This window comes from Cygnus olor, chromosome 5 (assembly GCF_009769625.2).
Source record: "Cygnus olor isolate bCygOlo1 chromosome 5, bCygOlo1.pri.v2, whole genome shotgun sequence".
Lineage (NCBI taxonomy): Eukaryota > Metazoa > Chordata > Aves > Anseriformes > Anatidae > Cygnus > Cygnus olor.
This window is the reverse complement of record NC_049173.1, coordinates 15,837,704-15,863,915: the sequence shown is the minus strand read 5'-3', so window position 1 is coordinate 15,863,915 and position 26,212 is coordinate 15,837,704. Positions and strand designations below refer to the sequence as shown.

At 40.4% G+C, this 26,212-nt stretch overlaps 2 protein-coding genes across 5 annotated transcripts; both read right to left on the bottom strand.

The window, feature by feature from the left end:
• Positions 1-1,800: 1,800 nt before the first annotated feature.
• On the bottom strand, positions 1,801-5,509 carry LOC121071033 (alpha-1-antitrypsin-like). Its single transcript, XM_040558965.1, has 4 exons — positions 4,864-5,509; positions 3,928-4,198; positions 3,245-3,392; positions 1,801-2,480 (listed from the first exon to the last, which is right to left on the bottom strand). Exons 1-4 carry the CDS (start codon positions 5,507-5,509, stop codon positions 2,271-2,273), a joined length of 1,275 nt encoding a protein of 424 aa, XP_040414899.1. The 3' UTR covers positions 1,801-2,270.
• A 10,496-nt stretch (positions 5,510-16,005) lies between these two features.
• On the bottom strand, positions 16,006-26,212 carry LOC121071485 (alpha-1-antitrypsin-like). Of its 4 annotated transcripts, XM_040559759.1 has the most exons (7): positions 25,883-26,210; positions 24,707-24,808; positions 20,636-20,682; positions 19,769-20,435; positions 18,112-18,382; positions 17,329-17,476; positions 16,007-16,530 (listed from the first exon to the last, which is right to left on the bottom strand). In XM_040559759.1, exons 4-7 carry the CDS (start codon positions 20,421-20,423, stop codon positions 16,339-16,341), a joined length of 1,266 nt encoding a protein of 421 aa, XP_040415693.1. In that variant the 5' UTR covers positions 20,424-20,435; positions 20,636-20,682; positions 24,707-24,808; positions 25,883-26,210; the 3' UTR covers positions 16,007-16,338. The 4 variants fall into 4 exon arrangements, with proteins under 4 accessions (XP_040415694.1, XP_040415693.1, XP_040415691.1 ...); XM_040559760.1 differs by lacking the exon at positions 24,707-24,808 and having other exon boundaries at positions 16,006-16,530; positions 20,519-20,682; positions 25,883-26,212; XM_040559757.1 differs by lacking the exon at positions 24,707-24,808.

Here is a 26,212-nt window from a genome sequence, read left to right as displayed (position 1 = left end):
ACAGTCTACCTATTTTCAGTAGAGCATTTTTCAGACATCTTTGTATTTCTTTCTTTAAAGTCTAGAGACAATGGGATAATTATAGATACAATATTTTGTGCTAAGTAAATCTTTAGGTCTCTGTGAATAGGTTGACTGGTACAATTTTTTGCCTGTGGGTCTGGGAAAAGGTCTGTGCTTGCCCACATGAAAGGCCCTATTATCTCTCACGACATATGCGCACATTCCTGTTTCCTTCCATCCATATGACCTGTCAGGACTTTCCCAGACCAAGCCACAACAGCAGAAGCATTTAGCATTTCTGACCCAGCCTTGCCAAAAGCTGATACCCTCCAGCAATGGCTAGAAGCCCAAGGTACTCTCAACTCAACTTTAGATTCGTGTCCCTCCTCAGTTGGAAAGCAGAGTTTAGACTGGGAAACTGTTGTTGGGAGTATTGTTGCTGAGTTTAGGCTGTGTTTGTGAAGCACGTTGTGTCCTATCACTTCTTAATGCTGAGATGACACAGTAAAAACAGCAATTCAAGACAGTTCATAAGCACTATCAAAGCATTCTGTGCCTCAGTTAAACTGCACCACCATTAGAGAACCTAATGTTATTTTAGGATTGTGTTAGTAGAACCACCCTTTTCCTTCTCAGGAGGTAGCAGAGTTCAACTTGATGAACACCTAGAACATTCAGAGGGGAGGACTGTTGTCAGTCACCTGCCTGTATATTCAATCAACAAGATTGGGTGGCAAATTATTTTTGGCCCAGTACCTTTTGAAGGTAAACAGTTTGGAAGAGCTAGAAGAAGAGTTTTTTTATTGTTGTTTGTTTGTTTGTTTTTGTTTTCAGTAAGAAGGTCTGCAGATTTTCTGGCTCTTTGGCATCCAGAGGAAGCTGTAAATAACGTTTAATGGAAACAAAGGAGAAGTTCCCAAGGGAGGTACCTGGTGGAGAACAAGCATGCAGCAACATCTGAATCATGGAAGACCAAAGCTGAAGAGAGAAGCTACAGCCAAAAACCAACTATTTAAATCAGGCATCATAACTTTGGATTTGCTGGACCACAAAACCTTATTAAAAGGACAATTGTTTAAAATGACAACAATTAAATTAAAAGGACAACAATGTCACTAATGTGAACAAGTCACATGAGAGGAAAGAACTCAATGGCTCCAGGAAAGCTGGAAGCCAGATGTGGCATCCTGTTATTGCCAAGTAATTCTTGTGGTCTGCCACCCATCACCTGTGCTTCCCCAGAAGATGACCTCAGGAAGCAGGATATACAAATTAATTTAGCAGTATGTTTTTCTTTCTTTCTTTCTTTCTTTCTTTCTTTCTTTCTTTCTTTCTTTCTTTCTTTCTTTCTTTCTTTCTTTCTTTCTTTCTTTCTTTCTTTTTCTTTCTTTCTTTCTTTTCCTTCCTTCCTTCCTTCCTTCCTTCCTTCCTTCCTTCCTTCCTTCCTTCCTTCCTTCCTTCCAGCACAGGCAGCAATGGAATACAAACAGCTTTGTGCTTGGAGAGCCCAGTAAATACAGTTCTCCTAGGGAGCCCAGGTGTTACTGTATGTGCACAAGACCTTTAAAGAGGACCATTCATGCAGTGATATTCAGCTTTCAATGACACAGAAGCTAGATTCTTGCCCAGCCAGAAAAGTTGGGCCCCTTCCAAAGAAAATAATGAGGAATGGAGATGGGATCAAGAAATTTGTGCTTGTAGGAAGCAGTGGCTGGGCTGGAGGGAAAAGGATTATTCTGAACCCAGGAGCTTCCATCCTCTAGGCAAGGAAATATTTCATGGGTTTGTGTTTCTGTTTTCATCCTTAGATACTGAATATATTAAAGGTTTCAGAGCAAAAGAAGACTTCTGGAATTCACAGTTCAACAGAAGAGAAGGAATGGAAGGTTCCTCAGATGATGGTGATAGATTTGTGGAGTTTCTGAGCTGAGAACTGGACATATAGGACATGAGAGACATAGGGAGACTACCAGCCAGGAGAAGGAGGGTTTACCTGCATGCAAGGGTCTGTGGCACCAGTGATGAGTGAGCAAGGCAGGGAAATATTTGTCTGTTGAAGATCCCATGGCTGCGTTTTTGCCCTGGGATATTTCGTATACAAGGCCTACTCCCACTTGTCCCCAGCTGTCTATTGAAAGTGAGGAATAACATCATGTAAAATTGTTTTATTTTTTAATTAAGGATCAATGCCAGTCTCTTCTTGCAAAGAAGTCACTGGGATGTGCACAAGCTCTCTCCTCTCTTCTATGGAGTACAAGTGCTCTGGCCTAGCCTTCCTTGACAGTTGGGTTCACAATTTTCCCCATGAAGAGGATGCTGTAGGTGGTTTTGTCAACAATCAACATCAGGAAGGGTCTGTTGAATTTGATGACATGAGGAAGAGGGAAAACTTCAGACAACCGTACCAATTCTATCATGGTCACTGCAGCTGCCTCCGTACCATTCTCATTAACATCCACCTCAGCCTTGTGAATTGCCTGTAAAGGAAATAAAGATTAAAATTTCGGCACAGAACAGTGAGAAGCAGCTGGCGACAAACTTGCTTGCTTTAACACTATGAGAAGGAATTTTCAAAAGAAAGCACAGAATGAATGTAGAACTGACGTGAGGAAGATTCTCTTGTCCAGTTTTTCCAAGACAAACAAAGTTTCCTCTGAGTTAAGGGAGAATTTTATTTACCACTCTGGCAGAGTCAAGCTTGGCTGCTTGCAGAAACTAAGCAGCATGGAGAGCATTTATTGTTAAGTTGTTTCTTTGAGTAAGATTTTGTCCTTAATATTTAACACCAGGGAGGAATGTTTTCATTTTGCATTAATTTATGTGTATGCAGAAAACCTCTTTCTGCTAAGAGCTGACAATAGTGACATGCCAATTCTGAGGTGATCAGCTAATGCAGTAATGAAAGGCATATTCATAGAATAAGAAGACTATTCTCAAATTTATATCATGACTTTTGTATTAATTACTTTACACCAGATTTTTGTGAAATTATTCACATTATCCTTTCCAACTCCATTCTCTTCATCAGGGACTTTAAAGTGAATTTGTAGGATTGTTATGCAGGAAACAATTTAATGCTAACTCTAAGAACAATAACCATCTAATCTCTAAACTTCTTTTATTACCATAAGTGAGCCATGGCTGCAATCCAGAAGTGGGATCAGTCTATTTGTGAAGATAAAACCAGCACATAAGCGGGGCAGGCAAATTTCTTGATCACCATCCCTGCTTGCATACTTACCTTGGAAACCATAAGGCGGTCACCTTCTGCCACTCCAGAGAGGTCAGCATTGTTACTGAACACATCTGTCACACCCATTTTTATAAATAGGTTCTTGACATCATAGGAGCCAGAGATGGAGAATTTTGGAAGGTAAAGTTCAATTGGTCTTTAAAAAAAAAAAAAAAAGTGAGATCTTTCAATGCAAGGGCTGGTATAAGAGGTACACATCCATCCCTACTTCCTGTGGAGCCTAGGTCTGGTTAAGACAGTGATAAATCCTCCATTAGGGAAATAGAAAATGAGGTACCTCTCTCACCAGCCACAGTCTAATCAGTGGTGCAGGGACACAGTACTCGTTTCTGAAAGTGACTGCTGAAAAGCGTCATCCAGATGCTTTCCAGAAAGAGAAATTTCCTTTCAGATTGGATCCTCCCTTGTCCAGCTGGGCTGCTGGGTGCAATGTTCCCAAGTGCAGGATCCCCACAGGTGGCAGTGCTTGCACTGCTGTGTCTGGAGGAATTGAAGAGAGGGTTCCTCTAATGTATGAAATCTAATATCTCCTTTGAGGTAAGGGATCTGTGCAATGCTTGCTCTTCAGAGTTGTGTTTAGCTACTCCTTATGGCATCCTATGCTTTGCCTTGCCTGGATGAGTAGTTATGATCTGTTCAAAGCTTAAACAAAAGAGCAGTCAAAAGATTACCTTTCTTCAAGTGATTGGCTCCAATTAGACACTGTGTCTTTTAGCAGAGCATCTTCCACCTGCTTCATTGTCCCTTCATCAGGCAGAACAAACAAGGCAGCAACATCTCCTTTATATGGGATTTCTACTACCCAGCAAGACAATTTCTCATCCCGATGGATATTATGGACTTTGCTTTGATACATCATTTTGACCTTAACAGAATTCTTGGCATCAACAAAGAAGTCATCATCTCTGGTGCGGAAACTCTTGAAAGGTTGTTCCCAGTAGCCTTTTGATAAAAGAAAGAGTATAGAATTGAATAAACTGTAAAAGGGATGAATAAGTGCATGACACATTAGTTGATGCTCAAAATATTATATTTGAACAGTAAATTCAACAAGCCTATCTCAATTCAAGGATGTTTTTTCCCTGGTCATGGAAAGAAGCTTGGTATCATTTCAATTGTTTAAATAAAAATGACACAATGAAAATACAGGTTGAGGAAAAGACCTGAGCCTTCATCTGCTAATTCGATGGTAAAACCTCTGTGAATCCCATTATATGGGCTCCAGGGTTATTGCTTTCTTTTGTGCTATCCATGTTTCACTTTGACCATGTCCTGCACAAACAGCTGTGCCTTTCATAAAATGATCATAAGCTCATCCCTTCTGAATATTTTCAGCTCAGAGCCTGACTTAAAATGATATGGGATTGATTACTACTTCCATCTTTTCTTCTTCCCTCCTTTTTTTTTTAAATTTCTTTTTTCTTTTTTTTACTTATAGAAGATGATTCTTCATATCTGTCTTTCAAATATTTCCTTATGTCATTTAAAATTAGATGATAGCTTAAGTTCACAATGTGAAATATATATATATATATATACTTGTTTCTTGGGTCTGGACAGACTTCCAGAGCTTATGTGTACAACTGTTACCAATGTTTGTCACTCACCTTTAAAGTAAACATAGTTAATCAGAATCATCAAAGCATCCGGACTAAGATTCTGCAGGAAGTCAACAAATTTGCCATGGGTTTTTGTTTTTATATAGTTATTGATTTCATTTACAGCGTTTTCAGAATTCTGGAAGTCACTAGAAATAGCTTCAGAATCATAAAAAGTTGTGACATCTTCCAAAAACTTTTGGCGCAGTTTCAGTTCATTATTTATGAACAGGGCATTGCCCATACTCAGCTGGACCTCTCGGTGAGGATCATTCAGCAGCTGGAGGAGTCTCTGAAAGCCGTCATGGATCTCCCGCTCCTCCAGCTCTGTCAGGTTGAAAGCGAGGCATTTGTGCAGTTGACTGAGCGTGTGCGCTCTGGCGCCCAGGGAGAGCATTGCAAAGGCAGTGGAGAGGCTCAAAGGAGAGAAGAAAACGTTCTTGTTACTTTCCTCCTCTGTGACCTGCTTGTAAAATCTAAATGCAAAGTCAGCATTGCTGGGGGCTATCTTGAGGTGAGCCAAGTTTTCACCTTCAGCAGGGGAATGAGGTGTGTCTTGGTCCTCCTGTTCATCACTGTGGTTGGGTATATGAAGAGCCTGGACTTGAAGCCCAACAAGCACCAAAGACAAATACAGTGCAGACTTCATTTTCATTCTGAATGGTCCTGTTAAGAAAAAAAAAAAAAAAAAAAAAAAAACTTTTAGATCTAGAGAATGTTACATTTCCTGCATAAAAGCAGTTATATTATTCAAGATACTGATTTTCAGATATCGGTGTTTACGGTTACTGCTCTGAATAGAAGTAGTTTTCCACTTGGCCTCCTGGCTAGTCCTTTTCTAATCTGTTCTGTCAGCTTCTAATCAACAAGCAAAGAAAGATACTAATGTGACACCACCAGAGAAGAATTGATATTGTGTAGGTTTTTGTGAGGTATCACATTTGAAACAGTCCTTGCCTTTGGCATGGCCTCATTGCATTTCTAAGGTTATTTCCAAGTGCATGGCTGAGTTCACCTGTTGCTCCCATGCATTCAATAAGCACTTTAGCAGAAGAACTATTTTTTGCTGAAGTGTTTCTGAAGTGCCCGTGATCTCATTATGACTTCAGCTGCACCTGAATTTTCTCCTCTGGGAGGAGTTTGGTGTTTTGGAATCAATTGAAGATGAATATTCACTTGGGACTGTATCTCCCAATTATCCTGCCACTGTACCTAGGAGTTGTATCAGTGACTGAATCCTGCTCCTGACATATAACATGCTCCAAGAAGCCAAATTTCCAATTACAGAATCACAGAATCACACAGAATCACAGAATCTTCTAGGTTGGAAAAGACCTCCAAGATCACCTAGCCCAACATTTAACCTAGCACTGCCAAGTCCACCATTAAATCATGTTGCCAAGCTCTACATCTTCACATCTTTTGAAGACCGTCAGGGATGGTGACTCAATTACTTCCCTGGGCAGCCTGTTCCAATAGTTCACAACCATTTCAGTGAAGAAATTTTTCCTAATATCCAACCTTAACCTCCCCTGGCGCAACTTAGGACCATTTCCTCTTGTCTTACCACCTGGTGCTTGGGAGAAGAGATCGACCCCCACCTCGCTAGAGTCTCCTTTAAGTCAATTGTAGAGAGTGATAAGGTCTCCCCTGAGCCTCCTTTTCTCAGATGCTCCTCATAAGATTTATTCTTTAGACCCTTCGCCAGCTCTGTTGTCCTGCTTTGGACACGCTCCAGCACCTCGATGTCCTTCTTGTAGTGAGGGGCCCAAAACTGAACACAATAGTTGAGGTGTGGCCTCACCAGAACCAACTACAGAGGGACAATCACTTCCCTAGTCCTGCTGGCCATGCTATTCCTGATACAAGCAAGATGCTGTTGGCCTTCTTGGCCACCTGAGCACACTTCTGGCTCATAATCAGCTGGCTATCAACCAAGACACCCAGGTCCTTTTCCACCGGGCAGCTTTCCAGCCACTCTTCCCCCAGCCTGTAGCATTGCATGGGGTTGTTGTGCCCCAAGTGCAGGACCTGGTCCTTGGCCTTGCTGAACCTCATACAGTGTGTCTCAGCCCATTGGTCCAGCCTATCCAGATCCCTCTGTAGAGCCTCCTACCCCTGAGCAGATGAACACTGCTGCTCGGCTTGGTGTCATCTGGGAACTTACTGAGGGTGCACTTGACGCCATTTTCCAGATAATTGATAAAAATATTGAAGAAAACTGGCCCTAGTACTGAGTCCAGGGGGACACCACTTGCTGGCCTCCAGCTGGATTTAACTCCATTCACTGTGACTCTTTGGGTCTGGCCGCCCAGCTGCTTTTTAAACCAACAAAGTGTACACCCATCCAAGCCATGAGCAGCCAGCCTCTTCAGGAGAACAATGTGGGAAACAGTGTCAAAAGCCTTACTGAAGTCTAGGTAGACCACATCCACAGCCTTTCCCTCATCCACTGAACACACCACCTTGTCAGAGAAGGAGATCAGGTTCATCTGGCAGAACCTGCCTTTCATAAACCTGTGCTGACTGGGTCTGATTGCCTGGTTGGCCTGTAGGTGCTGCATGATGGCACTCAGGATAATCTTCTCCATGAGCTTCCCCAGCACTGATGTCAGGGTGACATGTCTGTAGTTTTCCAGGTCCTCCTTCCATCTCCTCTTGTAGACAGGCATTGCATTTGCTAGCTACCAGTTGACTGGGACCTGCCCTGATAAATGATGGAAAGTGGCTTGGCGAGCCAACTCTCTCAGTACCCTTTGGTGGATCCCTTCTGGCCCCATAGACTTGTGTACATCTAAGTGGTTTAGCAGGTTGCTAACCATTTCCTCATGGATTATGAGGGCTTCTTTCTGCACCCTGTCCCTATCTACCAGCTCAGGAGTCTGAGTACCCACAGAACAATTGGTCAACTACCTCAGGCTTTTCCTCATCTCTTGTCACTATGTTTCTACCCACATCCAATAAAGGATGGAGATTCTCCTTAGTCCTCGTTCTCTTGTTTATGTATTAAAAAAAAACATTTTGTATTGTCTTTAACACCAGTAGATAGATTGAGCTCCAGCTGGGCTTTGGCCCTTCTAATTTCCTCTCTGTACAGCCTCATTTATAGTCCTCCTGAGTGGCCTGCCCCTTCTTCCAAAAGTCATAAACCCTCTTTTTCTTTCTGAGCTCCAGCCACAGCTCTCTGTTCAGCCAGGCAGTTCTTATTCTGCACCAGCTCATCTCTTTGTACGTGGGGACAGACTGCTCCTGAGCCTTTAAAATTTCCTTCTTGAAGAGTGCCCAGCCTTTCTGGACTCCTTTGCCCTTCAGGACTGCCTCCCAAGGGACTCCGCCAACGTGTCTCCTACACTGGCCAAAGTCCGCCCTTCCGAAGTCCAGTCTTAGTTTTCCAAGGTTCAAAAACTATTAATTCATGACTGCTGTGTCCAAGACAGCCTCCAGCATCTGCAAAAGGTCTGGTGGGGCACCATCCCTAGTTGGCTCACTCACCAGCTGTGTCAGGAATTTATCTTCCACACCTCCTAGACTGTTTCCTCTCTGCTATGTTGTATTTCCAGAGGACATCTAGTAAGTTGAAGCCCCCTACAAGAACAAGGGCTAGCAATTGTGAGACTTCTCCCAGATGCTAATAGAATATTTTATCTGCCTCTTCAGCCTGGGTGGGCAGTCTATAACAGACTCCCACCATGACATCTGCCTCACTGGCCTTCTCCCAGTTCTTACCCATAAACACTCAACCCTGTCATCACCATCATCCAGCTCTAGACAATCAAAAATCTCCCTAACTTACAAGGCTCCCCAACCCCCGTCTCTCCTTCCTAGCCTATCCCTTCTGAAGAGTTTGCAGCTATCCTTTGCAGTACTTCAGTCATGAAATCGTTCAATAATTAATATTGTGTAATAAATGGCAGAAATTACAAACAACAAGGATTCAAAGTCTTCTTAGAAAGTATAGTATGGTACTTACAGTGCAGTTTAAAGAGTCTGCTGGACCTCTCTTTCATGGTGCTCCTTCCCTATTCTTCGTTTTGCTGGCTAGTATTAAGTCAATGCCCACTGGTAAATATTAAACAGAGCAAATAAGATTTATTTGCAAGGTAAAGACTGAGTAAGCTATTTATTTTTTTGGACATCAAACATTGCAAGTCTATTTTCCTGTCATATAAACAAAATAATCCCAGCATCTAGGTCTCTGAGAATAGAGCAAGAGCAATGGCCTTGCTATTCTTATGTTTGAACTGAACTGTGGACAAAAGAGCTTTGCAAGGCAGTGTGGCAGAGCAGTCGTAAATGAGCTTTAGAAAACAGAATACTAGAAGAACTGATAATCTAAGATAGGGCCTGAATAATGTCTGGTTTTAAAAAGGGTGGTGTGTCCTACTGAACTCTTTGCATGGGACATCCTATGCCAGGATGCCATCTAACTGTGTTCCTGAAGCAGCAGTAAGTTTTGTCAGGAACAGCTCAGTTTCTCCATGTTGCCTTGCCGTTCATATTGCAGATATACACTAACTCATGTTCTTTGAAGACCCCACTAAGTTATTACATAAATGATAGTCAGGCGTAGTATTAGGTAGATTTTGGAGAGGCCTTTGATGGGTATTTTGGAAACTACAGAAACAGTAGATGAAAAGCAAAGTATCAGCATGGCTTGAAAAGCAGCCAAAATATGATAGAACAAAAGGGGAGACTTTATCATGGCAAAATATTAGCTGAGGGAAAGAGATATCTCCTTACCCCCTTGCTACATATGCATAAGATAGGCAAGATTTATATACATATTACATGCTACTTACATTGGGATCCTTCTCAGAGTAAGCCAAGATAAATAGGCACTACTTAACTATTTAGAAGGTTATTTAAGGATGAGATGAATGACGCTCATCCTAATAAGCAACGACTAATTATTTCCATTCAATGTACAGAATTTCACTCTAAGTAAATCTACAATTCACGTTACACATAAGAATCTACCCAATGTAGTTACTGTTATGTCATTGCTATCTCTTACAAGCAAGAGTTGGTCAGAATTTTGAATTTTGAGAGCTTTTTTCACACTGTATACAAGTACCCAGAAAGTTTATCACAGTGTTACTTAAAGTGATCGAAGTTCAGCAGGATCAAGTATGCTGTTGCTTAACTCTAGCAAAGACAAGTTATTTTTCTCAAGTATAGGCTTGTTAGCATAGATAGTGTGAATCTTTCAGCCCATCCCTAATACTTGGCTAACCATTTGAAGGATGCTACTGTTTTCAGGGAGGAACTGCTGAGAAGAGCAGAGCTTCTGCAGCAGTTCCTCTGTTTTCTCCCAGGACATGCAGTAGCACTCAGGTGTCAGGAAAGAGAGAGGGAAGTTGCTCCTGTCCCTGCTCACCACTCCCAGACCTTCTCTGACTCTGGCCCAAGTCTCATCCTAGGCAAGGTTAAGAACATCAGTCTCATCAGGGCCATAGGTGACCATTTTTGTCTGCAAACTTTGAAGCAATCAGGTTCTCCATGTTTTCAGATCAGCACGTTTAGTGAATGCACCAGCCACACCTAGTCCTGTGCAAAGCTCCCCTAGGTACTAGGTGCCTGAAAAAAAATAGATGCTTTTGGAAAACACAAGTCTCTCCTGTTGAATGCAATGGAGAATGAGGGTGAATCACCCCACATGGGTATCACCAGCATACCTGCCAGATTGCAGAGTCTGTGGTATCCCAGAGACCATAAAGCTGTGTTTTTTTTTTTTGTTTTTGTTTTTGTTTTTGTTTTTTTGTTTTTGTTTTTGTTTTCATTTTTCTATGCATTGGTGCAAATGTCTGCACTGAAAATCCTGTACCCAGAATGGATGTCACTATGAAATATGAGGCTAAGCTGGAAAGTCTGTGCAGAGTTTTGCAGGAAGGAGAACCGTGCAGTGTAAATTTGCAGAGCAGTGTACAGAATCCCTGGGTTCTTTGAGGAAAGCAGTGGCTGAGATGGAAGAACTCCTGCTCCAGGAGCCAGGGAATTCTTACAAATGACTGAAAGAAGTGCTTTTCCAATTGGCCTGATAACATGGAAGTAATTAAGGGAATAATTTAATTATTTCTTTTCCTACTGTCAAGTGAGGAGTCAGTGACTCTGCTGAGTTATACATTGCGTTTTGGTTCCTCCTTACAGGAGCAGTTTTATCCCATATCAATAAGCTACTCCAGTTCGTGCCTGATCATCAAATTATGATATACCAGCTTTGCAAGTTATATTTCTGGGTTTTCCAAGGCAAAGTTTTTTTGGAAGAAAAACATCAGCAAGATGGTAATGACAGAGCAAGGGAAATGTGAACTTGTTGCCTTATAAAGATGTAGAACTGAAGGTCTGTCTGCAAAAGTTTAACTAAATAAACCTCTTGACATAAATAGCTATTAATGTCAGGAGACTAGCATCATTGCAAAACTGCTCTAACTGGAATAAAAATCAATTCCTCCCAGTAATTTTATCTACTTCTCTCTGAAGGGCATCCCAACTCTAATCTCCATGTATCTTACAAATATTCAGACTTTTTTGTTGGATAGGGACAGTGCTGCTGGCTTCAATTCCAAAACAACATGACTGATAGAAGGAAAAAAAAAACAAAAACTGAAGGCTAAGGAGAAAGTCTGTGACAGAAGTGAGAATAGAAACTAGACCACTTTGTTTTTTGCCTCTTTAGCTAATGCAATAGGAATCTCTGAACTAAAATTTCACAAGAACTCATAGCTTGCTAGATGAAAGTAATATAAACAGAATAAAATAATACTATTATTTTCTTCTGTGTTTTATCTCAGAAGGAAATGAAGTTCTTGTATTACCAGGGTGTGATTCTCAAAATAGGCATTTAACTTCAGATGATCACTTTCATCAGTTTGCAGAAAACTATATTGTAAGTTTTCTGCTTTGTCTGTGCCTAATCTTCCAGCACTTAAACTGCGTTTCCAAGAACATACATCTATCTAAGGCCTGATGTGAATTCCATTGGTGTCAATCCAACAGCATTTTAATGTTCAACATGAGTATCCCTCACTGAGAACTCATCTCAAGTTTTACTGAAATATTTTCCACAAAGTTCCCACATGAAGATACAGGGACTGTAGATCCACTTGACACTGCAAAGGCTTTTCAAAACTAGTCTGAGTATATATTTTAAAAAATCACTAAAATAAAAAGGGAGAAAAAGGAAGCAATGGTGGATAAACTCTACAGAACCAAAATATGGGTTTCAAATTGAATTACGCCTTGAATTTCTTTTTCTTTTTTTTTTTTTTTTTCAAAAGATACATCAAACTCAAGTAGTTATGACTGTTGACCCAAAAATTTAATTAAGTATACAAGAACTTAGAGATGACATGTAACGCTCAGAATTTTTAAAAAGATCTAGCAGCTGGAATAAATGATAGTAAAGGAAGGTGTTAGACCTTCCCAAGTGTTGATGATGTTAAAGGCAAGAACTTGAGCACAACTGGCAGACCTGGAGCCCAGGATCAGCAGGCCAAAGATAGTGGAGATGTTGACTGAGGAGAAGAAAATATTCTTGCTAGATGCCTGGGTGGCCACTTACCTGCAAAATCTGAAGGCAAAGTTCATGTTGCTGGAAACAACAGCAGGGTCCTGTTGGCAGGACTCCAAAGGATGTCCCTTATGTGGATGCTACTCCTGAGGTGTGTAGTTTTCTTGTTCTGCTTGTGGCACTGGACTGATGAGAGCCAGGGATAACAGTCTCAAGAACAACAAAGGAACATTGCTTGCAGTCATGGGTCAGGAAGAAATAAAAACAAATTCAAGGTTTCTTGATGTAAACAGATTTTGTGTCTGTCTGCCATGCCAGAAACAATTCATTCATTTGGCCTTTTGAGAACTTCTCTGGTTATTACCTGATCAGATTATAGCAACATTTGTCTTTGTCATCTGCCAGTGAAACCATTTCTAAAAACACTTAGCAATCAAAATCTATGAGTTTCCCTTTTAGCCTAACACTATGAGAATAAAGTGACCATGGGGGATCTGAACACGTGTCTCTGATTCAGCACTAGTTTGGCAGTTGTATTACTGCAGTCATGGTCTGCTTTATTTAACATCCCTGTGAGATTTGAGGAATGGGGAGCTGTGTACCTCGTCCCCTTCACCTCTGCATGCTTCACCTCTGCCTGGCTGTTGGAAGGAGAGCTAAATGCCATTGGCCTTGGATGTTGAGCCTTTCTCAACAGAGTGATCCATCTGCCAAGGGAGACTCTCCAATGGCCTTTTTCTGACAGCTTAATCCAGTTTGCAGAGTCAGGGCAGCAACCAGAAAAGGGCTTGCACAGGAGTCAAAAACTGTCAGGTCTCTGAACCTTTTTCAGAAAGATTGAAAGACAGCCCTTCTGGTTCATAAAAAAGCTCTTTAAGATTTTTTATTTATTTATTTATTTTTTTGGGGGGGGGGAGAGCAGACAGTGGCTATGCATATTTTACACTGTATCTAAGTTCATCTACATTCATCTACATAATAGAATTCAATTTATATATTTTCCACTTCATGAACGTTTTTGTGTGCTCAGATGAGAGGTATTTCAGGTATTTGCGACATCAAAGTATTGCTGTGTTATCTGAGGACCAGGACAAATCCTTGATGAGGAGCAGCCTTTTGAAAATATCCATGCGCTTATTGTGACAGCAGACACAAAACACCAGTCAGAAGAACCTCCCAAAACACATCCTTAGCAAATGCATGGGAGTCTCAGTTTGTGGCTTGCTTTGGTTTTGAAGTGTTTCCTGAACTGCTTAGTTTGGTCCACAGAGGGGGAAGGATCTCTAGTTCCCTTGTATTTTGGGAAGTAGCTGGTGAAGGCCTTCCAGCATGACTAAGCAGCATTCAGAAAAGCTGTGCTAGAGCTTATAGGGCTGAATGACAGAGGGAGTTTCCCACTCCTGTTGATTATTCTGTCTCCATTTGTATTTTTATACTAGACAGCACCAGAGCACAGACCTTAAGCCTGCAATTACTCATTCTTGTATTTTTAGTACAGCTCCCGATACAGGTATTGTTCACGCCATCCTTCCAGACAAGTCTTATGCATGTTTTCAGGGTTAACCCAAGCCAGGAGTTATTTCCAATAGGCAGCCCTACTGTCTTGCAGGGTCAGAGTTAAGCAACATCAAAATGGGCTGTGATGAGACAGCTGAGCTCAGAACCAGAGAATAGACCTTGGAGCACTTTGTTAACAAGCACAGATGTAAACTCTGGAAATATAATTAATCTCAATACTTGTTTTACTACTTCCAGGTAATCATATCTTTCTGAACCATTATTTCTTGATGAAGCACAAGATTTAGTCTATATTTAATCTTGCAACGCAAGCACCTTTTGGGTGTCTGGACAACTGAAATATCCCCTAGGTCTGTTTTAGCCACTGCTTCCACATTAAGATGCTTGTGAAAGGTTTTTTACCTTAAAGGGGAACTTGAAGAAGACAACACAAAGTAGACAGCAGTGGACATTCATGCCATCAGCTATGAATGCTGTAAAAGAAGGAAGGCATGGGAAAGGACTCCTCCTTCCAAGGTCTGGAAGTGATTAACCCCCTCCATGATTTTAATTTATGTCTCCCTTACCCTAGGAGCCCTTCCAATGTCACAAAATATCATTGCTTCATCCGTCACTCACTCACTACTCACTGGTGTGGTTTGCAGAGAGTTCATTAGGATTTATTTGCCAAATCCAACTTCAAACCATCCTTCACCCAGGGAGGAGTAAACACGAATTTCAATCTACCAGGAAAATATCTTTACCAGCACTCCAGGTCTAATGCTAACTCTCCTCTTGCAGGTTCAGCCTGACCAGGATGTTGGAGGTACATGATTGTCTGCCTTCAGGAAAGGGAGGGGTGTGAACATGACCATTCTTGAACACCCAGTATCTAACGCAAACGCTCTAACTGCAAAGACTTGTCACTGGAGTGTATCCACCCCTCCCCCCCCACCCCCATACTGTTGTTTTAGGAAGGTTGGGCTCTACAAAAAAACTTGTTCTCAGATACTAATTATAATTATCAAATTGACCCTATGACCTATTGACTAAAAATTCTTAATTGTCCAGCCCAGTATATTTAAAGAAAATGAATGAGATACAACACACTGAAAAGGGTCTGTGCCGCTCTGCACCTGACCAGTGTTAAATGCATTTATCCTTCTTAAATAGTTACTGTTGAACCCAAGGGATGGAACAGTAAGGTTGATACCACACAAGACCAGCTATGTTTGTTAGCAGATCTCTTTTCTTGGTGCTGCAGACCCTCACCAGTGCCAAATCTTGACTCTGGATTCTAACACTACCTTGGATCAATAAGGCCACATTAAGAGATGTCAAACTGGCACAGACATCCTCAGAATGCTGAACAATCATTTTCTCATACAATGAAATTATTTTTTTCATTACTAGCCTGTAGAGGGAAGTGATTGTCCCCACTCTACTCTGTAGTGGTGCAGCCTCACCTCAAGTACCGTGTGCATTTTTGGATGCCACAATATAAGGGCATAAAAGTATTAAAGAGCATCCGAAGGATGGATACAAAGATGGTGAAGGGTCTAGAGAGAAAGATGTATGAGAAGCATATATGAGAAACAGCTGAGGCCCCTTGGTTTGCTCAGCCCAGAGCAGAGCATGCTGAGGGGAGGCCTCATGGTGGCCTGCAGCTCCCTCACGAGGGGAGCAGAGGGGCAGGTTCTGAGCTCTTCTCTCTGGGGACAGCAACAGGACCTGAGGGAAGGGCATGGAGCTGGGACAGGTGAGGGTCAGGCTGGGTGTTAGGGAAAGGTTCTTCACTCAGAGGTTGGTGGTGGAACAAGCTTCCCAGGGAAGTGGTCACAGCACCAAGCCCGCCAGAGTTCAAGAAGTGGTTGGACAGTGCACTCAGAGATATGGTTTAATTTTTGGATAGTCCAATGAGAAGGCAGTAGTTTGACCCAATGATTCTTGTAGGTCTCTTCCAACTCATGATATTCTATGCTTCTGTTCTATGGTTTTCCATCAAAGACATCCAGGTGGAAGAGAAAGCCTAAGATATCCCTAGGTCGACTGCATTTAAATGTTAATTTTTCACATCATCTCTCCAGGACCACATAAGAGCTGGAGGCAGCTGGAGAAAACATTAATATTTTCCTTGCTTCCTACTCAGGAGGAGCCTGTTTGTTCATTCATTATTTACGGAACAGGATTTAAACTATTTCTCTCAGATGGATACTTACGTTGTTTTTCAAAGATAGCATATATTGGCCATTAGAAGGCTAGTATATACACTTCATAATTCACTAATAAGTATATCTTGGTAGTTACTTTCTACTGGAAAAGGGAGTAAGAACTGCAATTTTAAGACTGACCACATTCTTGCCTCAATCATTTTTTGGAAAAAGAAAATATTAGTAAGGGCTTTGATATGGTTTTAATTACAGACTACAAATGCATCAAGAATGCAATTGAAATCAATGAGACATGCCATGGACCAGTCATTTTTCATTCGGGTTTACAATTTTTCCTATGAAGAGGATGCTTTGAGTATATTGATCAACAATCAACAACAAAAATGGACGATTAAATTTTACAACAGGAGGAACAGAATGAGGAGCCAAGTCTGTGCCAGTGACTGCTGCAGCCTCTGTGCCATTTTCATGAATAGTCAGCAGGGACTTGTGCGTAGCCTACAATAGAACACAGCAAGAATTAGCATACATACAGGATGGGTGTGGAATGAGTAAAATAAGCACTAAGTTAATTGAGCTACTGCCTTTCACAGAATTGCTGGTAGGTCATGAACAACACAACTGTAGCCCATGGAAGATGTTTAGCAATGTTGTCTTAATGAGCAAGTATTCTCCCCCATTCAGTATTCCTCACCACAGTTTCTACCACAGTAGAAAAATCAATCTTCATATCAAACTGTTGGTACTAAGCTTTGTTTCTCTAACCCCAAAATACTATGTTGTAATTACTGCTTTCATAATGGCCGTTATAATGTTAACATCTCTTCACATTATCTTTTTTCCCCCCAGGAAATGGGATGCTTTCCTCAAATCTGGTCCATTTTATGTGATTAGCACTTGTCATTGTCTTCTCTGGAAAAGGTTTTAAAATCCTTTAAATTACAGAATGCACACGTTATAAATAAGGGCTATTTTTCCTGCTAAATATGTTCATGCAAAATACCCCCAACAGGTATCCATGGAGGCTCCCTTCACATGCAGAAGCTAGGCTGTATTTTGTTCCTGGGACAAGAGATATACCCCTCCCAAGATTTGCCACAAGTCTCAGCCTGTCAGAAGGAAGACAGTAGCCTTATCTCCAGATCTTGTACAAGTCTGAGAGAATTTAAAGTTATTGTACTAGCTAAAGTGTTCTAGTTCACAAAGTGCCAACCATTCCCAGTGATAAGAAATATTTCACAACATGCCTTAAGGATAAATGGTTATCGAGACCATCATTTCTGTTGATAGACTTACTCTTGAAACCTTCAGATCAGGCTTTCCTGTGATTCCAGACAGATCAGCCCAGTCAGAAAACACATCTGTTACACCCAGATTCATGAATATTTTCTTTAAGTCATGGGTGCCAGAAATAGATAGCTTTGGAATGTACACTTCTATCCTCCTGTTAATTCAAAAGAAAATTATGGTAGTTATTGCAACCAAAGTATATCTTGAACTCTTCTTGACTTGCTGGTTATTCTTTTGTGCTAAAAAGCCAGTCTTCAGATTTATACAAGATAGCAACCAAGAGACATGAAGACAATGGTCTGGAGGATGGGAAAATGTGGTAGGAGAAACATAGGATTTTTTTTTAATCCCACAGCCACCACTTGAATGGACAACAAGCAGCAGTGGTGCCAGCATATTTGTGGATACATTTGCATTCATTTTCTAGCCCTGAAGGTTTTTCCTTTGGAAATCACACCCCATTTCCCTGAGGGATCTTGTTGCTGTGTTATAGCATTACTGCTATTAACACATTGGATTTGAGAGAAAGGAAGTGGAGAAACTTAAGATCAATTAAAAATGCATGAGAAGGTGAATTTCCCAGGTCACAGAGCTCTTCCTTCATCAAAAGGCTATGCTGATTCCAATTGTTGCTGAGAGTATCAAATCATCAAGTCATTTGACCTGTTCCTTTATATCTGTCCCATTACATAAGTCTTCAGTGTGCACCAAAATTAATAACTGTAAAGCTTGATTACAGTATTTAGACTTTGGATTCTGACTACTGTGAGGCATCAAATTAGATCTTACCGTCTTTCAAGTAGTTTTTCCCATTTAGACACAGTTTCTTTTGTCAAGGCATTCTCCAACCATTTCATTTTTCCTTCATTGGGCAGGACAAACAACGCTGCAACATCTCCCTTGTAAGGAATCTGCACCACCTTGCAAGACAGTGTCTTGTCAGAGTATGTTTTATAAAAGCTATCTCGAGTCATCATCTTCACTTCAACTGAGGTTTTTGCATTCACATAGAAATAATCCTTACGAGTCCCCTTCACATTGAAAGGATTTTCCCAATAGGCTTAAAACCAAGAGAGAAAGAATACAATTACATGCTTATTTTAAGTAGGATATATTAGTATAGTCCAGACTAACTTACAACAGATAAATCCATATATGAAGATTTACACTCATACTCAAAGATCAGAGGTATTCAAAATTCATTCAAGATCTTTGCTGTAATATGTTCAAATAACAGTCAAATATCCCAAGTTAAAGTTCATATGGACTCATACAATACCTAAGTCAAATAAATTACATGCAGTAACTTCATCATATTATCTTACCTTTCATTTGAGAAAAGTGATGGTTGACCAGAAACTAATGAGTTTCTTTACAATAATTTTGCTTGTAAAGCAAGTTCCACAGCAGATGACTACCTTTTTCCTTTTAAAAAAGGTAGTACATTAATCTCCTTCCATGCTTTTTCATCTGTTCTTCATCTTGTAGCACAAAGGAAAAGCTTACATGCAAGATGTAAGAACAACCTGAACTTTTGGGCCTGATCATAACTCCACTACAGTAAACAAAGTGAGTTTCCAGGACTTGAACCTTCAATGTAGGGATCACAATTTATCACAATTTGCCATTCTGTAGTGTTTTTTTGTTGTTGTTGTTGTTTTTTTTAAAGTACTGAATAGAACTAAAATTGAAAAATAAGTAATAGAATGTAAATACTGCTATACTCTGGTTACTTTCTAAGTTTGATCTCTCATCTGTCCCATCATAAAGAAAAAACTCAGACTAGTGCACTTGAGACTAGGGTACCTAGATTTAACAGAGTACTTGAAGTAAAATCCATTTTACTGAATGTTCTTTTATTTCCTAACATTACCACCCAGAAGGCAAATTCAATTTATGTCCTGCATGCTGCTACAAATTGATATAATGTTTAAGAGTAATTTAATCATTGACAAATCAGTACATTCTCAAGTATCTCTTGGTGTGTATGTGTATCTATAAATAAAATGGGATGACAAGCTGTAAAACATTTAGATCCCAACTCCATAGGTATGTACCCATCAAACAGATATGGACTGTAAATTAAAGTGTTTAGCAATTTTTGATAATCTCCTCGGATTTTATTTTGCTACTTCATACAGCATGTAAAAATATTGCAGAATAATTTTTGAAATAAGTAGGAAGTCTGATAGAAAAATTTACAATTGCATAAATCTGTTGTAGTCTGGCAATTCCATAAAACTTGAAAATTGCAAAGTGAACTTGTGTCTGCAAGCTTAAAAAAATTAGGTTTAGAAAGAGTTTCAAAGAATAACTTTCAATGTTTCTTATAATAGTTTAATCTTAACACTGTCCTTTCTTTTAAAAAATAATTCAGAATTAATCTGGGATATTTGTTTCAGTCCAGGCCAAACTGAGATATTGCAGTAACATCTGTATAACTTACCTTTGAAATAAATATAGTTAACAAGTACCATTAGAGAGTTTGGATCAAGGTCTGTAAGTATTTGATTTATCTTTCCATGGGTTTGGTTCTTTATGTGATCATTAATCACTTTTTTAGCTTCAGTTGAATTCTGGAAGTTACTAGAAATAATTTTTCCCTTGTACGTTTTTTGGATGTCCTTCAGAAATGTTTTTAGTGGCTTCAAGTGTTCATCCATGAACAGGGTGTTCCCCATGCTCAGCTGCACCTGGCTGCCAGGACGGTTCAGTAAGAAGAGGAGATGACGAAAGCCATCATGTATCTCCTCCTCCCGTGTGCTGGTGAGATTAAAGGCCAGCCCCTCCAGCACCTGAACCCGGCTTGCAGCTCTGGAGCCCAGGGCCAGCAGGGCAAAGGCAGCAGACACACTGACTGGGGAGAAGAAAATGTTCTTGCCAGGTGCCTGGGCAGACGCTTGCCTGTAAAACCTGAAGGCAAAGTCCGTGTTGCTGGGGACTATCCGTTGGCAGAACCCAAGAGGATCTCCCTCATGGGAATGCTGCTCCTGGAGGTGAGTTGCCTGGGGCTCATCATCACGGTGGTCAGGCTGGACCACGTTGTGAACAGCAGGGTAAAACACAGCAACCACCAAGGTGGTGAGGGTGGCCTTCATCATCCTTTGCAGTTACTGCAGAGACAAAGAAAGAAGTGGTTTCAGGCCCTGTAGAACAGTCAGTCAACATCTCATCTTTCATTTCTCTCTGCTACTACCTTCAACAGCTATTTGTTAATCGTTGTTAATCTCCTGATCTTCGCCTTTTCTATGGCAGTGTTTTGAAATGCTGCCGCTTCTGACTGTAGATGTAATTCCTATCCAGTACTACCCACTTCAGTTCTGCTTTCCTCCAGCTGCAGGAGTCCTTTGTTACTGGAATCTTGTGGAGAAAAAAGCATGTGAGTATTAAAGAAAAATCAGAGGAAGAGAAATTAAAAGGTTTTTTCATCTCCATTTTATGGTGAGGTAACACATTGGGAGCAACTCCTACTTCTTTTATGTTTACCTCAAAGAATTGATGATTATCATATTAGTGCCTGAATGATATTTATGGCAATCACCAAGCTATGTCAAAGGAAAAAAATACAAGATTGCCACAGCCAGAAGTCATGTGTCGTCTTTCCACCACCCCCCAATCCTGTCTCATTTTAACATATAAAGCGAATAATTACAAGGAAGCAAGTAACGTTTTTCTGCTTCAATACCTGGTTAGATCAGAACACGCTGCTTTATTTTAGTAGTATTTTAAACCACCACTCCACCGACACATGCCTTTCAGATGGCTTCCTCTGTTTGTACAGCCCCAGCACAGCCAGAGGGTGAGGCCACTGCACTGGGATTGGCCCCCCCTGTCTCTCCAAACTTTGTATAGCAGGGAAGCCTCTTTCCATGAGGCACATAGTACCTCAGCTAGAGTCACTTAGTAAAGAGTCTGGGTTGTGGTATCTTTGTCATTTCTGACAATTGTTTTCATTTTTTGTTTGCTGATGGCTTCTATTCTTACCTATTAGACTAAGAACCTGTAGGTGGGCTTTGTAGTGTCTAGAATGTTGAACTTATTAAATAACAGGCGAGAGCTACTCCAGTTAAAATTTGTACTAAAGACTAGAAAAGCAACTCCAAACAGACTTCACCCAGTATCTTACTTAAAGTAAAATAGCTTTTGGGAAGAAGATTGCATGAGTTACCTGATCACCTTACAACTGGTGACTGAGGCATCCAGAGACACAGGCTCAGTAAAAGCAGGAGGGATTTTCCTTGGGATTTCAACTAACCTGCATCAGCATTCTGTCCACTCAGATTTGGGTGAAAAGGACACAGCTTGTCCTTCTGCAGATTTACTGTGAGATCTGAGTAAATCAGGACTTATGGGGAGCTTGGCATAGCAAAATTAGCTGTATGAATCCTGCCCAGACCACACTGGTGTAAATAAGACACCTCATGCACACCAGAGTTTTGGTTCATTGTAAGCTTTAAGGAGCCTCACTAAAGATAACAAACTAGACTGACAGTTGGGAAGAATATTTTCCCTCTTGTTAATGAAGCAGATTTATTCTAGATGTGAAAGAACTATTTTGGATAAATATTCAGAAAAGAGTTATACTTGTGGAACTGCTATAATATATCCCCAAAAGTTGCTATTCAATATTTCTTGAAATTAAATTCTGCTGTTATTTGAGTGCTTAGAAACCAGGTCTCACCCTTGAGAGCAGATGTGCTTCATGACTCACTAGCTAAATGCCATATAGCTGCATCAAAATATTTAAGGTAAAGATATCTGGGTACTTACATTGCATTCAGAATGGTCCTGCACTCATATGGGTTGTGCTGTTCCTGGCTGCTTTACTCATACTGCTGTTTTCCTCTGTTAAACATTACATGACCTCAAATATAGATTATCTAGAAGGACAAAGCTGAATGCTGATGAAGCTAATTTTCTTGGCTATCATATTCATGTGTCCACATCTCTACTCTAAACAGAGTGAAGACCATCAGACCAAGCCAGTCAGTAAAGTGGAATGTTATGTCCCAAACAGTATGCAACACCTAAACAAATATTAATTAAAATGAGATTTGGTGCCAAAGACAGCCACTTTTTTCTATGTAGTACCTGAGACAGAGATTACCCTTCCTCTGGAGGTGTCAATTCTGCCCAGCACTAAGCTCTGACAGCCAGGGGCAGGGCAAGGGAGCTTTGGGGAACACCTCTTGTTATCAGCCATGCTACCCAGCCTACTGGACTCCACTTAAGGTAACTTCTTTGAGTATCTGACCATATAAACATCCTGCAAATGGCTCCTGGAACCACTGACAGTTGTCATGGGACTCCTCTTGAAGAGCATTGTCCTTGTTTTCCCACCCTGTTACACATCCAACCCTTGATGTCGGCTGGTTAAGTTACAAGAAAAACTCTATTAGAATTAGAATATTTTCCTTTATGTTATTTCCTTACTAGATTATCTTTTTTGTTGTTGTTGTCATCGTATTAGAATGTTGTAGTCATACATTATTTGAGGCAATATATGTAAGGCAAGCTACTTTCATAGTGACATAATCATCTTGTGTTTCCTACCAAGTGCTGCCTAGACTCAATTTACATCCACTAGGTCTCTGTTTTACTGGAGTAAAGAGCCTACTACTGTTATAAATCTCCTCTCTGTTAAATGCCTAGTCTCATCAGAAACTCTCATTTCTTAAGAAAAATACAGAAATTACGTAGCTCTTTACAGGCCAAGTTTTTCAGGTAACAGGTTCTAATAATTTCCAAAGCTAAACTTGTTTTTCAGCATTTCTTTCTCTCAGCAGAACAATTTTAAATGTTTCTGTAGATCTTACCAATCCCAATATTTTCTAAGTGCGCCTACTGTGACCAAACAAACATAATACATTATACAAGCGCAAACCCATTGCCCTCTGCGTGCAAGCACTAATAGAAGTAGACTAAATAGATAAACAATCCAATATTCAGAGCACTGACTTTAAAGAGCACCAGTGCCCAACAACACATTTCTGATGAGATAGAATAAAGACCAGTTATAATGATAGTGAGGACTGTATAGTTTAGTATTCCTTATCACCCTTATATGCTGGACCATATTTGCAACAAGCTCACCAGAGCTCTTAAAGAAAAATACCTTTAGAATTTCATTCAGTAGTTCCTATAACAGATCCTCACATATTCTGAAATTAAACTAACACAGAATGACAGTCAATCTTGAAATAATATAACAGATGAGCAAATGTCTTGTGGTATTCCTTCCTGTGTTTAATAAATCTTCACTAAAGATCAATCTGTAGTCCATATTTGAACATCTCTAGATTCTAATTGCAGCTATGGCAGTGTGTTAAGAACTTAACATTCTGCACTATAGGTTGAAAAACTTTCAGGTAGTACACTGCTTTATCTCTTCTGAACACATTAAAAGTCTCTGAAGTTCTTTCTGCTAAAGGAAAGAACTTTTACCTCAAACAGACTATGCTCCTTCACTCTCCCCTTGTCTCCATGAGTTGTGCTACCCCTTCCCCCCAAATACGTTTGTTCATTTTTCTTAGGCATGCTGGTTTCACTATCATTTTTCCATTACAGAAACCGAAAGACAATGTAAAGATAGAGGTGATATTGTAATACTATGTTTAACCTTGGTTATACAGCCAGAGATAAAGCTGGCACCTTCTTCTAGATCATATTCATTATCTTCATGAAACAAGTCTTCCCAGCATTTCATCTTGTTAAATCATGATCTTCCACCTAGTCATGTACTATACATTGGTTTCTACTTACGCGCATAAGACAAGTTTGACACAGTCATAGGTTATTCAACATTTGTGCAAGCAATATCTATACATGGTTCCGTCACATAGATACTTCCCTTGTTTCCCAAGGATAACATTTTTGTTAAGCACAAAAAGAATGGTTACTAACCCAGAGAGTACTGGAATTAACATGCCTATATCTTGAGCAGCATATCAGCAGAATATGAAAAACACCAGTGTTGGGAGACGCAAACAATTATATTGTCATTCCATTGCTCTAGAAAACTCTAGAAAAGTATCTTATTTATACTTTGAAAAGGTTGAAAAGGTCAGATTGCTGTTCAACTGTGGTTAAAAAAGCAAATTTAATACTAAGAATTACTTACAAATAGAGAAATACGGAACAAAACAAGTATCAGTATGCCTCTGTACAGCTGCAGGATATGTTTACATCCTGAAGATTGCGTGCAGTTCTTACTCAAAATTTCAGGAAGAATTTCGTAGAATTGGAAGATTTACACAGAAGGATGGCAAGGAAGACCAAGGATTTGAAATTACTAAAAAACAATCGATGAGCAAAAATGAATAGCGGATGACAAAGCACTATCTTTGAGCACAAATCTGAAAAGCATCTAATGAAACAAACATACCATGTTCAAAATAACCAGATCTTCATCCAGATGTTAAACAGTGGAGCTCTTTGCCAGAAGGCATTGCAAATACTAAAGGGTTGACACAGCTTCTATTAGCAACTGCATAAAGTCACAGAATAGAAACCCACTAAGTTACTTTTATTTTTTTTTTTTCAGATTGTCTTTAACCAACAAGTCTGTGGGAAAAACAAAAGTATCCTAGTATACTGTGTTTAACCTTGTGTAGTTATTCTTTGGACAGCAGCTGTAAACCACTTTTGAAGAGAGGCATCTAGCATGCTTGAAACACTGGATCTGCTTGCATGCTAGCTCAGCCTCCAGTTACAGAGCAAGCTCAGCCATGTTTTCTATACACATATGCACTGATATATTGAGAGAATACATGCTGGCAAAGGTCTTGTGTGTAGGGCTTCAGAATCCTGCGTCAAAGTGAAGGAATGTGAAACCTCATCCTAGTGATTGTTCACCAAACACTCAGAAAGGAAGGGAAAGGAAGTGCACACCCATGTTCCCCTCTCCCCCTCAAGATTTGAGGGAAGGGCCATGCTAAACTGTATCCTTTTCTTCAAGAGTGTTTCTTCAGATACAGACGCAAAACAACAGAATAAATCCTAAATCTCAGTGCTCTTGAAGTGTATGACAATAAAAAGCTATACAGAATTTTCACATAATCTGCATATGAACAGATATGTTAGTTTACTTTGTGAATTCCTGACTAGATTAGCTCTTTATTGCGTGCAAAATTTAGGTGACAATGAAGTACTACTTGTACCTAACATCATTTACTCTTCAACAATGGAAAACCAGAATATCTGGCAGTCCTCTGAGTCAGGCTAGGTCAAGAGCAGACAGAGACAATACTGAGAAGTGAGACAGAGGGAAGCTTAAGGCACCAAGAGGTGGGGGTAATAGAGAGGAATTTCATCTCTTTAAGAGATAGCAGAGTGAGATGCTGACTTGCACACAGTAGAGGCACTACATAGAGCAAAGGACACAGAACGCTTGTTGGATCTGAAGGAGAGCAGTAAAGGAGAGAAAGAAGTCCTTCTGGCCCACACAAAACTAAGTGGGAAAAAAATACATGAGGAATAACAGTACTGCTTTAAAAGCAACCAGCTTGGTTGCTTTACTAGATACGTTTCCCTGCCCCAAAGCTGCTACCAGGACATTGACCTTTTCTGTAGGAGCTATCCTCCTGGCATCAGAAATCATAAGAAATCACAAGCCTCCACCACCCTTAGGAGTCCCCACTTCCCAGACTCCACCTGCCCCTCCAGCAGCATAGCTGGGAGCTTACAGTCTTGCATCAGTGGCATCTCAGCACTTATATGGGCTCCACCCTACCACCTGCTGCAGGAGCTGCTGATCCTCCCTGATCAGTAGCCAGCTGGTATCCAAAGCTCAGAGCACCCCTGGATGAGAAGTAGCTGATGGTGCTCTTCAGAAGTTGTGAGAGCCTGTGAGAAACCAACACCTCTTGTAACTGTGCTTTCCTGGCAGACA

Excerpts from the sequence above, each read along its gene's own strand:
- LOC121071033 (XM_040558965.1), bottom strand. The coding sequence starts at position 5,509 with ATGAAAATGAAGTCTGCACTGTATTTGTCTTTGGTGCTTGTTGGGCTT. Across the intron at positions 4,199-4,863 it reads TAACTATGTTTACTTTAAAG|GCTACTGGGAACAACCTTTC; the intron begins GTGAGTGACAAA and ends TTTTATCAAAAG. Across the intron at positions 2,481-3,244 it reads ACCGCCTTATGGTTTCCAAG|GCAATTCACAAGGCTGAGGT; the intron begins GTAAGTATGCAA and ends TTTCCTTTACAG.
- LOC121071485 (XM_040559760.1), bottom strand. The coding sequence starts at position 20,423 with ATGATGAAGGCCACCCTCACCACCTTGGTGGTTGCTGTGTTTTACCCT. Across the intron at positions 18,383-19,768 it reads TAACTATATTTATTTCAAAG|CCTATTGGGAAAATCCTTTC; the intron begins GTAAGTTATACA and ends CTTGGTTTTAAG. Across the intron at positions 17,477-18,111 it reads GAAAAACTACTTGAAAGACG|GAGGATAGAAGTGTACATTC; the intron begins GTAAGATCTAAT and ends TTGAATTAACAG.